The sequence below is a fragment of the Manis pentadactyla genome, chromosome 6 (genome assembly GCF_030020395.1).
Source record: "Manis pentadactyla isolate mManPen7 chromosome 6, mManPen7.hap1, whole genome shotgun sequence".
NCBI classification, from domain to species: Eukaryota; Metazoa; Chordata; class Mammalia; order Pholidota; family Manidae; genus Manis; species Manis pentadactyla.
Genome location: NC_080024.1, coordinates 112,404,204 through 112,416,710, shown reverse-complemented (window position 1 = coordinate 112,416,710; position 12,507 = coordinate 112,404,204). Strand labels below are relative to the sequence as shown.

Sequence of the window (12,507 nt, the reverse complement as noted above, 5' to 3'; positions counted from 1 at the left end):
GCATTCTGTGTGTCATGTAATGTTTTCCTGGCATTATTCTGGAATAAAAAGACAAAAACAGCTGATGACGCGTAAGCTCTATTTATCCTAATATGGTGAGGTATGAAACTGCAGTTTAAGACTGAGTCAACATGTCGGATGAGCATGAGGATCACAATCATGTAATACTTTAAAGGCAGGCAGGTCATGGTCCCTACTCCACCCTGGGATGAAGGGGGGAAATATTTGGACCTCCAACTAAAAAAGTGGGAACTTTTCCAAATATGCTTGTCCCAGAAATGCTGTCTGACTTCTTTGCCAAAAAAAACAGCCTATCATTGCAGTGAAAGAATTCTTTGGGTGGATTGTCTCAGATGAAACCAGCACGTTAGATGCCTATGATCTCGATTTTACATCTGATCCCAGTGCCCCCAGCGGAATTTTGTGATGATCTCTTCTTTGAGATTCCACCAATATACCCTTTGCATGACTAAGAAACCATGTTAGGTAACTAAAATCATTATTAGCCCTAAATATAACTGCTGCTCATCTTCTAAGATTCACTTACCATTTCCCAAATTTCTCACTTCTTCAAACATTTTCACTGCCTTATTATTTTTTAAAACTTGGTCCATGTCTAAGACTGTAAATTTTTCATAAGTCAAGCATATTCATTTTTTGAAGAAGTAAACCTAAAAATATCCAGAACTAGAGAACGTTTTGGACATCTGTCTACTTTTCCTGACTCTGGTAGGTGGACGGCGGTAGGCCGTGTGAGCAGTGGTAACAGGATAATCTTACAAGAAGTAGATGTTTATGTACTAGAATTCTATGAATTTGTTAGTGGTTTTCAGTATTGATCTTTTAAAAGGAAAAGCCTTAAACACCTAAAGTAATGAAGGGAGCAATAACTGTCTAAATACCTGTGTCAATTTCCTATGTATTTCAACCACTAGAATGTGTCTGCTTTGTCAAAACACTTGGGTGAAAACTCTTATCAGCCAGTTATCAAACAGAGCTGCCAAACATTCTTATCACACAGCACAGCATAAAAAAATATAAGTGAACATTTCATATTTTACTGAAATGCTTTGAGTTTTAAAAATAAATTGGCTAACTCACTGCCAGTTAATGTTCAAAAGTAGAACTACTCACAGTTTTCTAGTCTCTGGATCAGTGAAAAAATTCCAGAAAGTCCTACTAAAGGTGATTTAGAAATCAAGAATTCCTAGAGGTGTAGACAATATGAGCATGGAAAACTTCTTACTCTCCTCTTTGGTACTTTTTTGCATATTGGGTTCTTTACATATGCTGTACAGGACGCAGCTAAACTTGATAGCTGTCCACTGCTGCTGTGCTTATCGAGTCTGTGTAATTGTCCTAATGAAGCTGTAATAGCACAGTTGGACATGGCTTTGCCATTGCTCTGCTCTGGTTACCTCTTTCCATCCGGGACTCCTTGTTTTGGGTACAATAGCTCAAACCTTACTTTGGTTAGGAGGTCGTTTCAGTCTTTTGGTTCAATTCCACTTGAACCTAAGGAGAAGAAGGCTGGAAGATTTCTCTGAAAGGAATTGCATACTCCAAATTAGAAAATAAAATATATATATATATATATATATATATAAGAACAAAGCAGGAGACTGTATTGCATAAAGTAACCTAGTTAATCTTCATGGCTGGGGTCCCAGGTCTTTCAGTTAATCAGACATTCTGTTCCTAAGAAATGTAGTGTTTGTCAATCATATCATGGAAGTCAAATATTTTTTGAAGTCTTTCCAGCTTTACTGAGATGTAATTGACATGCAGCTTTAGATCAATTTAAGGTATGCCTTAAATTGTAATGTGATGATTTGATACACGTATGTATTGTGAAATGATTCCCACAATAAGGTTAGGATTGTGGGATAAATAAAATATTTTATTTTAATTTTATGTAAATCTCTAAAATCTCTCAGAATTCCAGCATTTGGCATCTGTCTCCCATACCGTGTCTCTTGTTTTTTAAGCTAACATTTGTCAGATGTTTTTGTGTTCTAAATACTTTACCATGTGCAAATTCATTTAGTCCTTGCAGCGGCCTCAGAGGAAAGTGCTCCATGAAGCTATCCCGTGCAGGTTTTGCTCAGCTGTTTATGTTCTAGACGGGCAGTGGTCTGACTGGGTGGTGAGAGAGGAGCCTGCACTCCCTCTCAGCAGTTGGGCCTGACCCTTAGCGCTGATCTAGTTCTCCTTGTGCTGAGTTTCCATGCTCCAGGTCAGTGCCCCACTTCCCCATCAAATGTAGGGGTTTTCCATTTGATATAGACTATTTCCTTTCACTATCTCATCTCAAAAGCCAACTTTAAAAAACTTTATTCTTTGATTTTTTTGTTCAATTTTTTTAAAACTCTGGTAAAACACACATAAAATAAAATTTACCATCCTAACCATTTTTAAGCTCACAGCTCAGTGGTATCAACACATCCTCATTGCGGTGCAGCAGTCTCCACCATCTGTCTCCTCAACTCTTTTCATCTTGTAAAACTGAAATTCAGGACCCATTAAGCAATCATTCCCCATGCCTTCCTCCTTCAGCCCCTGCGACCACCATTCTACCTCCTGTCCCTGCACATTTGGCTACTCTGGGTCTTTTATATAATTGGAATCATACAGAATTTGTTCTTCTGTGACTGGCTTATTTCACTTAGCATGACGTCCTCAAGGTTCATCCATGCTGTAAGTGGTGTCAGAATGTCCTTCCTTTTTAAGGCTGAATAATATTTCATACCACATTTTGCTTACCCATTCATCTATCAGGGGACACTTAAGTTACTTCTACCTTGTGGATATTGTGAATAAGACTGCTGTGAACATGGGTGTAAGGCTATCTTTTTGAGATACTGCTTTCAGTTCTTTGGGGTATATATCTACAAGTGGGATTGCTGAATCATATGGTAATTTTATGTTTAATTTTTTGAGGAACCTCCATACTGTTTTCCACAGAGGCTGTACCATTTTACATTCCCACCAGTGGTGAACAAGGGTTCCAATTTCTCCACAACCTTGCCAACACTTGTTTTCTCTATTTTTTTTTTTTGTTTTTTGCTAGTAGCTGTTCTAATGGGTATGAGCAGACAACTTTTTACACTCTTCTCTGTCATCATCTTATCTATTTTACAGAGGCAAACTTTTACTGTCTATGTTTTGACTAATACAAATAACTTCCTACTGTATGAATGTGTGAAAATTATAAAAAAGTATTTTCATAGCAATTCTTACATGGCCATAGAGTCATTATAAATTATAGAGAATAAACAAGAAGGGCGACCATCAAATAGAAATTATTCCCCAACCCCTCTTTATCACACTAACACTATTTTTCCATTGATTTTTAAGCTTAAATTTAATGGGGTGACTTGAAGCGTTAAAGACACTGATTTTCACTAACAGAAAATTATCATTTCTTTAGAAAATCCATTCCTCGCTGCCGAAGAATGAACAGGATGCTCTCCAGTGAATCCTTCCATTCTTCTGCATTCAGCCGCTCTAACTCACAAGCCTCCGTAGACAGCGCTTCCATAGACAGCGCCTCCATGGAGGACTTCTGGAGGGAAATAGAAAGCATTAAAGAGAACCATGCGGGACAACAGGGAGGACAGGAAGAGCAGGAAGAGCAGACGCCCGCCGAGGTCAAGCCTGTGGATGGTAGGGTGCTAGGTTTGTTTTCCTCTGTGCTGACTATATGCTCTCTTGTTCTGTTGGCAGGTAGAAATCATCCCACTAGTAGTTTAACAAACGAGTCTATACAATTTGACATGTCAGTTGCCTGCTCCCACTGACTGGTATCTACCAGATTTGGGAAGGGTGGCTTCAGTATAAGGTGACATGACCTGAATGAGAGCTGTCAACAAAACTCAAATTGATCCCTTCATATCATGACTCAGGGATGCTGTACTTCCTGTTGATTTGGTTCCTTATCATCCAGCAGATGATTATTCTGATTCTGATGGCTTTGCCATTTGTATACTTGGCTATTAATCACTGCCCCCCCCCCAAAAAAAAGAGACAGAAAATAATTGCCAGTATAGTTTTGGGGGAATATACTTGACTTTGAAGTACTTACTAGTTTTAATGTATTTAGGGAATGGATTATCTTACATTTCACAAAATAAGAGCCATGCCGAATATATCAAAAAAGACTAGTTTTCAGTGAAACTTAACAGAAGGATAATTGTTCTTAATTTTTAAAAAGAGCAAAATTACCTGGGATTAAAAGCATAGGTCATCTCCTGCAGGTGCTGCTATCAACAAGTACATCCAAGAAAGACTGAGGTAGTTTAGTAAATAGCCACCTAAAAATGTTTCCATTAGCCAGTGATGGACCTCAAGAACACTATTCAGACAAATGGAAACTTTAAAAGCCTTTTTCATTCTTCATTCCCTTTCCTACAAGTCTGTCCTTCTTAGTTCTGAAAAATAATAGGTTAGGCATACCACAATTAGTGTATTTCACATACTATTAGAAATAAAAGGCCCTTTCACACATTTAATGGAATCCATTCAGGGGACCCATCCTCCAAGTACATTCTTAGACCTTCTGCTTGCATCTGTCCATTGTGCCTTTTCAGATCCAGAAGACAGAAAGCCACACAAAGGAAAATACTCCTTATTCTCCACCCTTTTTCTCACCACCTAGTGAGCTATCTATATTAAAAATTATGAGTTCTACTGATAACCTCCAATTCTGATCTGACACCAATCACATGGTTAGATGTTGTCTTCCCTTTTTATATCATGTAACTCTCTTCTACAACAATGAGAAAACTGGCTCTGATTTTCCTCCCTGTATAGTCTTTCATTTACACAGACCTAGAGTACACAGAAAATATGTTCAAGTTTGCTAACCTAAACTTCTATAAAAAGCATACCTACTAACTTGAGTTTAATGTTTATTTACAGATTTTTTTTCCCTTGGTGTATATGCACAGATATAACTTCTATTCAGTCAGGTTTGACAAATGCTAACTTTTATAACCTTTTGCTAATCAAGATAGATAACATTTCCATCAACCCAGAAAATCTCAAGCTTGTTCCTAGTCTCCTCACTCCCATGACTTGCTGTCCCTGGCCAGAGACAGCCATGGTTCTGATGTTTTTACATCATAGATTGGTTTTGGTCTTGAGAGTTTTGTATCTTCACCTTATATTTTATGACCTTTCTAAATTCATTTTCTAGTAGTTCTCTACTGCTAGATTTCTTAGGATCTTTTTACACTAACAGAGATCATTGGTGAATAGACACAGTTTAACTTTTTCCTGTCTGATTTTTATGCTTTCTTTCTTTACTTTGCCTAATTATACTAGGGCCTCCTGTACAAGCTGAAAAGAAGTGACAGCTCACATCCTTGCTGTGCTCCCAGTTTTTCAGGTGGTTGGTACATTGGATCAAATCTTCTGTGTCCGTACTAATTATTTTCTGATTTTTCTATCAGTTACTGTGAGAAGGTTATTAAAATCTTAACTCTGATGATTGTGCATTTGTCTACTTTTTTTCTCTCTCACACACATATATGTGTTCATATATACACACATACATGTATGTGCTTATATGTATATAATATATGCATAGGTACACACATATACATACATTTATATCTGTTTCTATAACTAAAGACATAGAAATACATGAGTTCATACCTATAGTTTCAATTCCAATCTAATTACACTAGGTTCACTCTATTCTTCTCCTTTTCTGTATTTGTGACTTTCTTTTTAGACAGTGAGAAAACTGGCTCCCATTATCTTATATGTATTTCTTTGATCAATTCCCCTGTCCATTACCATTTTCCTTTTCCTTTTCCTTTTCCTGGTTGCTCTCATCCCACTTGGGGCTCCAATATCCTTGTTCAGACTGCTCCTCTGCATAAATGCCTGCCTCTCTTTGTGCCAACAGATGGTTTTAGGCACTGAGACTGAATTTTGGGGGAAGAGAAAGTGGCCACATGTCTTTTAAAGAAATAATATCCCCATTTTAACATTTCCAGTACTTTTATGTCTATCTAATATCCATCTGCTATCTTTTCCCTTAACCTAAAAAGCTTCCTTCCACATATCTTACAGAGCAAGTTTGCTGGTGATAAATGTTCTCAGTTTTTATTGACCTGATAGTGACTTTATTTCACCTTCATTCTTGAAAGATATTTCTGCTGTATATGTAATTATTGGTTGACAAGGTTTTTTTTTCTTTCTTTCAGGATTTGTGTTATTGTGTCATCTTACTGTGTTCTGACCTTTGTTTCTGATTTGAAGACAATGCCTTAATATTATTGTTACCCTTTATATGGTGTATTGTCTTTTCTCTGCTTTCAAATTTTCTTTCTATATTTTGTTTTCAGCAGTTTGACTTTAAGATATCTAACTATAGTTTCTTTTATATTTAACCTACCTGGTATTAGCTGAGCTAGTTCACTTTTTCAGCAGATTTGGAAAACTTTGGACATTATTTCTTCAAATAATTTTTTTTCCGCACCACTCTCTTTTCTGACATTCAAATTACACATACATTACATGACTTAACATTGCCAGCAGATCACTGGGGCTCTGTTTTAAATATTTTTAAATATTTTTCTCTCTGTCTTTGGACTGGATAACTTACGTAGATTTAACTTTCAACTTTACTTGCCCTATCTTTTAGAGTCTCTAATAAAGTCCAGAAGTTTTTTTACTCAATATATTTTAATTTGAAATTCTATAATTTGCATTTTAGTTATTTTAGTTTCATTTTTTTATATTTTATATGTCTTTACTGAAATTCTTTGCCCACTCATAAATATCTCTTCCTTTAGGTCCTTGGGCATAGGTATAATTAACAGCTGTTTTAAAGTCCTTGCCCAAAATCAGAGTCATCTCAGAGTCACTTTACATTGGCTACCTTTTCTCTCAATGAATTAGTCCATTATTTGTTTTCTTTCTTTATTATATCCTAGCTATTGAACATTATTGTTAATGTAATGTTGTAACACTATTGATATGTTTGAGAGAATTTTATGCCATTATCTTCCTGTGAAGGGATTAATTTCAGTTCTAGCAGTTAACTTGGCTGGGTTCATACCTCCAGCTCTGTCTTCCCTGCTCTGTGCAGTGACTGTAACCTTGCTCTTTATTTTAGCCCTTTAGCTGCTACTTCTTGATAGGATGCTTAAGGCCCCCATATACTTTTTTAGTTCAAGGTTTTGCAAAGATTTGGTCAGAGTTCATGCACGGCTTTTGGAGCTGTCTCCTATGTGGCCCCCAGATAGCAGGAGTCCCTCACTCTCTGGGTGCTTAGTAATCCCATACACTACCCTCTGTCTCTTCAAATTAGTAAAACTGGTTTTCTATTTGTGTTCTAGCCACCCTGTAGTGTAGGAATGGGAAAGTGACCTCTGTTAAAAAGTTGTATAAATGTGAATCTCACCCAGTACATTTCTTTGTATTAAAATTGAATTGTTTTTCAGTTCCTGCCTATACTTGGTTCCTCTTTATTACCCCCAAATAGTTATTTTATATTCTCAGTTCAGAGTTTATAATTGTTATACACAGGACTGTTATCTGTATACAAGCTATGCTACTTTTACTGGGAAGGTTTATTCCCTGTTTGATATGTTTCCCCAGCAAACTTACTAAGCTGGTGGATTTTAAGTAATTGTATGTATGATAGCTACACTCATTTTTAAAAGTTGATGTTTGGTATTCATCAGTTCCTGACTAAAAATAATTCCTTAATTATATATTTCAACTGAAATTTAATTAGTTAATTCAACAAATATGTGCACCTGCTCTTTGTAGACACTCTGCAAGACCTTGGTGTTAGAATTATAAACAAAAGCAGTAATGTTTCCTTTTCTCATGGAGTTTATATTCTAGTGAAAGAGAAAGTAATTATTATTTAGGGGGAATAATTATTTTGGGTATATATATTTTGGGGATAATGACATATTTTGGGGAATATTATCAGAAGGAGAAAGAAACCCAGCAGTATTGAGATAGCAGATAAAATATATGCTTAGCTATGAAATGGGGACTGTAAAGCACATTAGAAGGCTTTGTTCATATACCAGTGATGCAAGCATGTAAGCTGAGTCCAAGGATCCTAGAGTGATGGTGTGACAGGCTGTTTACAAATCAGTCTAACCTGCTCTTTAAATAAACTGCATTCAGGTAATACCTGTTTAGTGTAGTTTACAGAAATGCACACGTAGTGGATTTCTTGTTACCACAATAAAACTAGTTAGCTGAATTCTTTATTATTTCTGCACATCCAATTTACAATAATAATTGATTCTCATTATGACAACTTTTAAGTTTTTTAGTTGCCTTTTGAAAAAAGAAAATGTTGCTCAATGTTCAGAATAAGGAGAAGAGTAAGAGAGTGAATATCTACTGAGTACATACTGTGTTCTACATTCTTTGCTAGCTGTCATAAATTGAAAAAGCAATCCTTATAGCCCCCTAATATTTTTGTTACTATTACCTTCTTTTTGCCATGATGACACGGAGGCCTAGAAAGATCTCAAAACATTCCAGTTATTCAACTAGTAAATGGTGGCACTGGGATTTGAACCCACATTTGAATAGCTTAAAAGTCCTTTTGTGTGCCATTAAGCCATTCTTTTTCTATTATGGTTTTAGTCTAAATATTCACATTTTATCTTTTTTTTTTTAATTGGCAGACCAATATGGCTTATATATTTAGTTCTCTGGCAGAGAAAATTACCTTACCAAATCTGCCCATTAACCTTACTCTACTAGAAAATACTTTAAAATTTGACTTACTTAAAAAACACCAAACAGACTTCAATCATTCTTATAGGCCTTTCCCATAATGATTTTGGGGAAAGAAAGGATTTATCTAAAAATTAAGGTATAATTGACATGCAACATTATATTAGTTTCAGGTACACACATAATGATTTGATATTTATCACTATTGCTAAATGATCACCACAGTAAGACGAGTTAATATCTATCACCACACATAGTTACAGAATATTTTTTCTTTTGATGAGAACTTTTAAGATTTATTCTCTTACTAACTTTCAAATATGTAATATGGTATTATTAACTATAGTCACCATGCTGTACATTACATTCCCATGATGTATTTATTTTAAGTTTGTACCTTCTGACCCCCTTCACTCATTTTGCTCACCCCATCTTCCCCCCTGCCTCTGGCAACCACCAATCTCATCACCTAATCTGTGCTTTGTATCTATGATCTTGGTTTGTTTGTTTGTTTGTTTTAGGTTCCACATAAACATGAAAACATATGATATTTTCTTTCTCTCTCTGATTTATTTCACTTAGAATAATGCCCTCTAGGACCAGGATGGCCTTAATATTTTATGTACCGATATTTATTATTCACTGATACACACAGAACTACAGATATACAGGGAATCCAGTCAGACAGAGAATGTCCTAACCATCTCTTGGTAATGTTGGTGATGACATCTCTTGGTAATTACAGAAGGAGAACTTGAAGCAGAGTGGTTGCAAGATGTGGGTTTATCAACCCTCATCTCAGGTGATGAAGAGGAGGATGGCAAAGCCTTGCTCTCCACATTGACTCGAACCCAAGCAGCTGCAGTGAAGAAGAGATACAATACTTACACTCAAACCATGAGAAAAAAGAATAAGCAATCTGTCAGGGATGTCAGAGACATCTTTGGAGTCAGCGAATCTCCTGTAAGTAATGAATATGGCTCAAAAGGTTTGGTGTGACTGGGGGAGGAGAGCAGAATGTGGGAGAAGTATCAGAAAAGGCTGGTAATCCTCCAACTGGTAAAGAAAACTAAAGCAGATGGCACAGTGCAAAACTGTACAAATTCAAAACTTGACTGATCATTCCTTATCTGCCTTACAGCAGTCTCCCTTAGCACTAAATGTCTTCCCTTTGTTGAAGCTGGAGAATAACTTATTTGGTTAATGGAGCAAGTCTTTGTGGATGGGTACCTACAGAGCCTTTACTTACATCCGAGCACTGATTAGAAACTCTCTGACCAGGCAAAGGAGCCCCAGAGAAGTGGACCCAAGGATTATAAGCAAGTCCTGGTGGTTTGTTTTAAATGGGTGGGGATAGGGGGATGGGTAGTGTAGCCTTTATGTTCAAATAAATGGAAATGGTAAAAAGTGAAAGATACTACCATTAAGGGGGCAAGGGAGTGATTCAGAAAACTGTAAGGGAGTATCACATGTTTTCTGAGATATGCTGGCTGAAATTCTGGCTTATCCTCAGCAATTCCATGACCACAATTTTACTCCTGAGGCTGTTTGGTAATGTTCTCCTATTTCTGTGTCTGTTTTACTGCTAGCTGGCATTCATTCATTCATTCATTCATTGCACTGTTGCAATGTTGCATTGATGTAATTGCATCATTCCTGCCATAATACTTAATTGGATACATTCTCTGAACAAGGCCCTATCTTATGTTCCATGCAAATAGTATTCTTGTACCTTTGGGAGTAATTAGTATATAGACAAAGGAAACTTGATATTCTGTTGCAGTTCATATAAAGTTGCTTGGGGTAGGTTAGTTGGGTGCTCTGATTAGGTTTCTTAGCTGTTTAATTGTAATATTAATAATGATATAAATTAAACTTCAAGGATATTGTGGGGCAAGCATTGTTGGAGACAGTCTCCAATTTGAGTTATTTTAAGTTGTCTGTAAATTATATCTTCTCTTCAATATATTAGTCACACTGGGTAGTTGCAGAGCAACTCACATGTACCAAGTTAACGTTTGCATTTATGCTAATAGTGTTCTGGAATAGCACTGTCCTTCAGAACTTTCTGTGATAAATGGTCCCTTTCTGTGCTGTCCAGTACAGACACATGTGGCACTGGCTCTTGAAATGGAGCTAGTGTTAGGAACTGAACTTCTAATTTTATTTAATCTTAATTGATTTAAGTCTAAATAGTCACATGTGGCTTGTAGTTAATATGTTGACGTTCTAGAATCTTCTGTGGTATACCACTGTATACCTGAGGTACGAGCATTTTTAGTGACACGCTGTTTGAACTTTTAACCTAGCAGTAACCTGTGTCTTTCTGGATGGTGAGATTTTCTGTAGCTCTAGCTGAGTAAAGGTGATGCCCTCAGCTTTAGGCAAGGACTCCAGTCATGAGTCCTGGCCAAGATGCCTATCAGAGAAAAGGCTCTCCCATGGGTCATTTCTTCTGTTCTATCCCACATCTTGAGGGAGTCCTGGAAACTTGGCCTACATGCTTTCTTCCCATTTCTGTTTCCAGCCACTCCAGACTAAGATTTTTGCTTTTCCCCAGCAAACTGCAAAATCAGAAAGGGTCTGTAGCTTCTCCTGAATCCTCCAGTTACTCAAGAAAATGCATAACTCACCTCAATATGGTCCCTAAATTTGGGTCTCTGGTCACACAGGAATAGTGTTCCTTCTGCTGCTTTCACTTAGATCCCAGAGGACCGTAAAGGGGGGCTCCCTCGCTGGGCCTGTGAGGGTGCAAAGAAATGAAGAGTCATTTGCTAATGTAGGCACAGTGAACTGTAGGCTTGTAACTCCAGCAAAGGCAGAGAGAGGGCCACACTTGTGGCAGGTGAGGGGACCGGCCAGGGGCTTCTGCTGGCCACCTTCCAGTCTCGCTGCTAAAGTGCCAGTTCCGGAGCGAAGCGAGAACGAGGCAGGTGGAAGCAAGACCCTCTGTTCCAGGGAGTGGAGGTCTTGTACTACCTTGGGAAATGGGGCTTCTGCAGGGCAGTGAGCGCCTGGCATCCTGTACACTGCTTAAACATTCAGATTGCTCTTTATCAAAAATGCGGAAAAGCCATATAGCACTAGCTTTTTAAAAAGTATGGTATACTTACAATGTATGAGGTCTAATAAACATCTTCACAAATTTTTTTTCTTAACAAATTCACCATCTGCTTCTGCAAGTAGATTTGGAAGTTTCTTGGGAATGTACCTAAATGTTTAAGTTTCTTATTTGAATTCGATAGCATAAATACCAGTGCCTCCTCCCCTCTCTCTTGCTCCAAGTGTGTCCGTCCTGGCGTGTGCTCCCCCTCTCCCTCCCTTCGTCCCGTCCCTGCCCTCTCTTCTTCTCTGCCTCTCTCTCTGCCTTCCTCCATTATCCTCTCCTACTCTCTTTCTTTCTGTCAGCAGTTAACTACATTAATAGAACAGTTACCTAAAGTTTCCATTTCAGTTCCTTAATGAAAATTTAACATCATAAATTTCATAAGGTAGTTTTGCACTAATCTTAAATGTATGAATCAGATTTGGTGTACTTAACTAACTAGTGAAGATATAATTTCAGTAATTTAAGATATAGATGTGTAGATTATATGAGTGCTTTTCCTAAATTTCTGCACCTAGTATCCTGTGCTCAAAATCAGTTTCCTTCAGCATTTTGAAGATACTGGCCTGTTATCTTCCATGCCCCACTGCTCTGGGGAAGCATGGTATCTATATTAAACTCCATTGTATCCAAATGTGGGTGCTTTTGAATTTTATTTTTATCATGGGAACCTTGAA

At 37.3% G+C, this 12,507-nt stretch overlaps 1 protein-coding gene across 6 annotated transcripts in view; it reads left to right on the top strand.

Annotated features, from left to right (window-relative positions):
* ARHGAP28 (Rho GTPase activating protein 28) overlaps nt 1-12,507 on the top strand; it is a 183,584-nt gene that overhangs the window by 112,618 nt on the left and 58,459 nt on the right. For all 6 annotated transcript variants that reach the window (XM_036880675.2, XM_057504055.1, XM_036880676.2 and 3 more), the window contains 2 exons: nt 3,431-3,666; nt 9,470-9,687. In XM_036880675.2, coding sequence (XP_036736570.2) covers nt 3,431-3,666; nt 9,470-9,687 — 454 coding nt within the window. The remainder of the gene's footprint in view (nt 1-3,430; nt 3,667-9,469; nt 9,688-12,507) is intronic.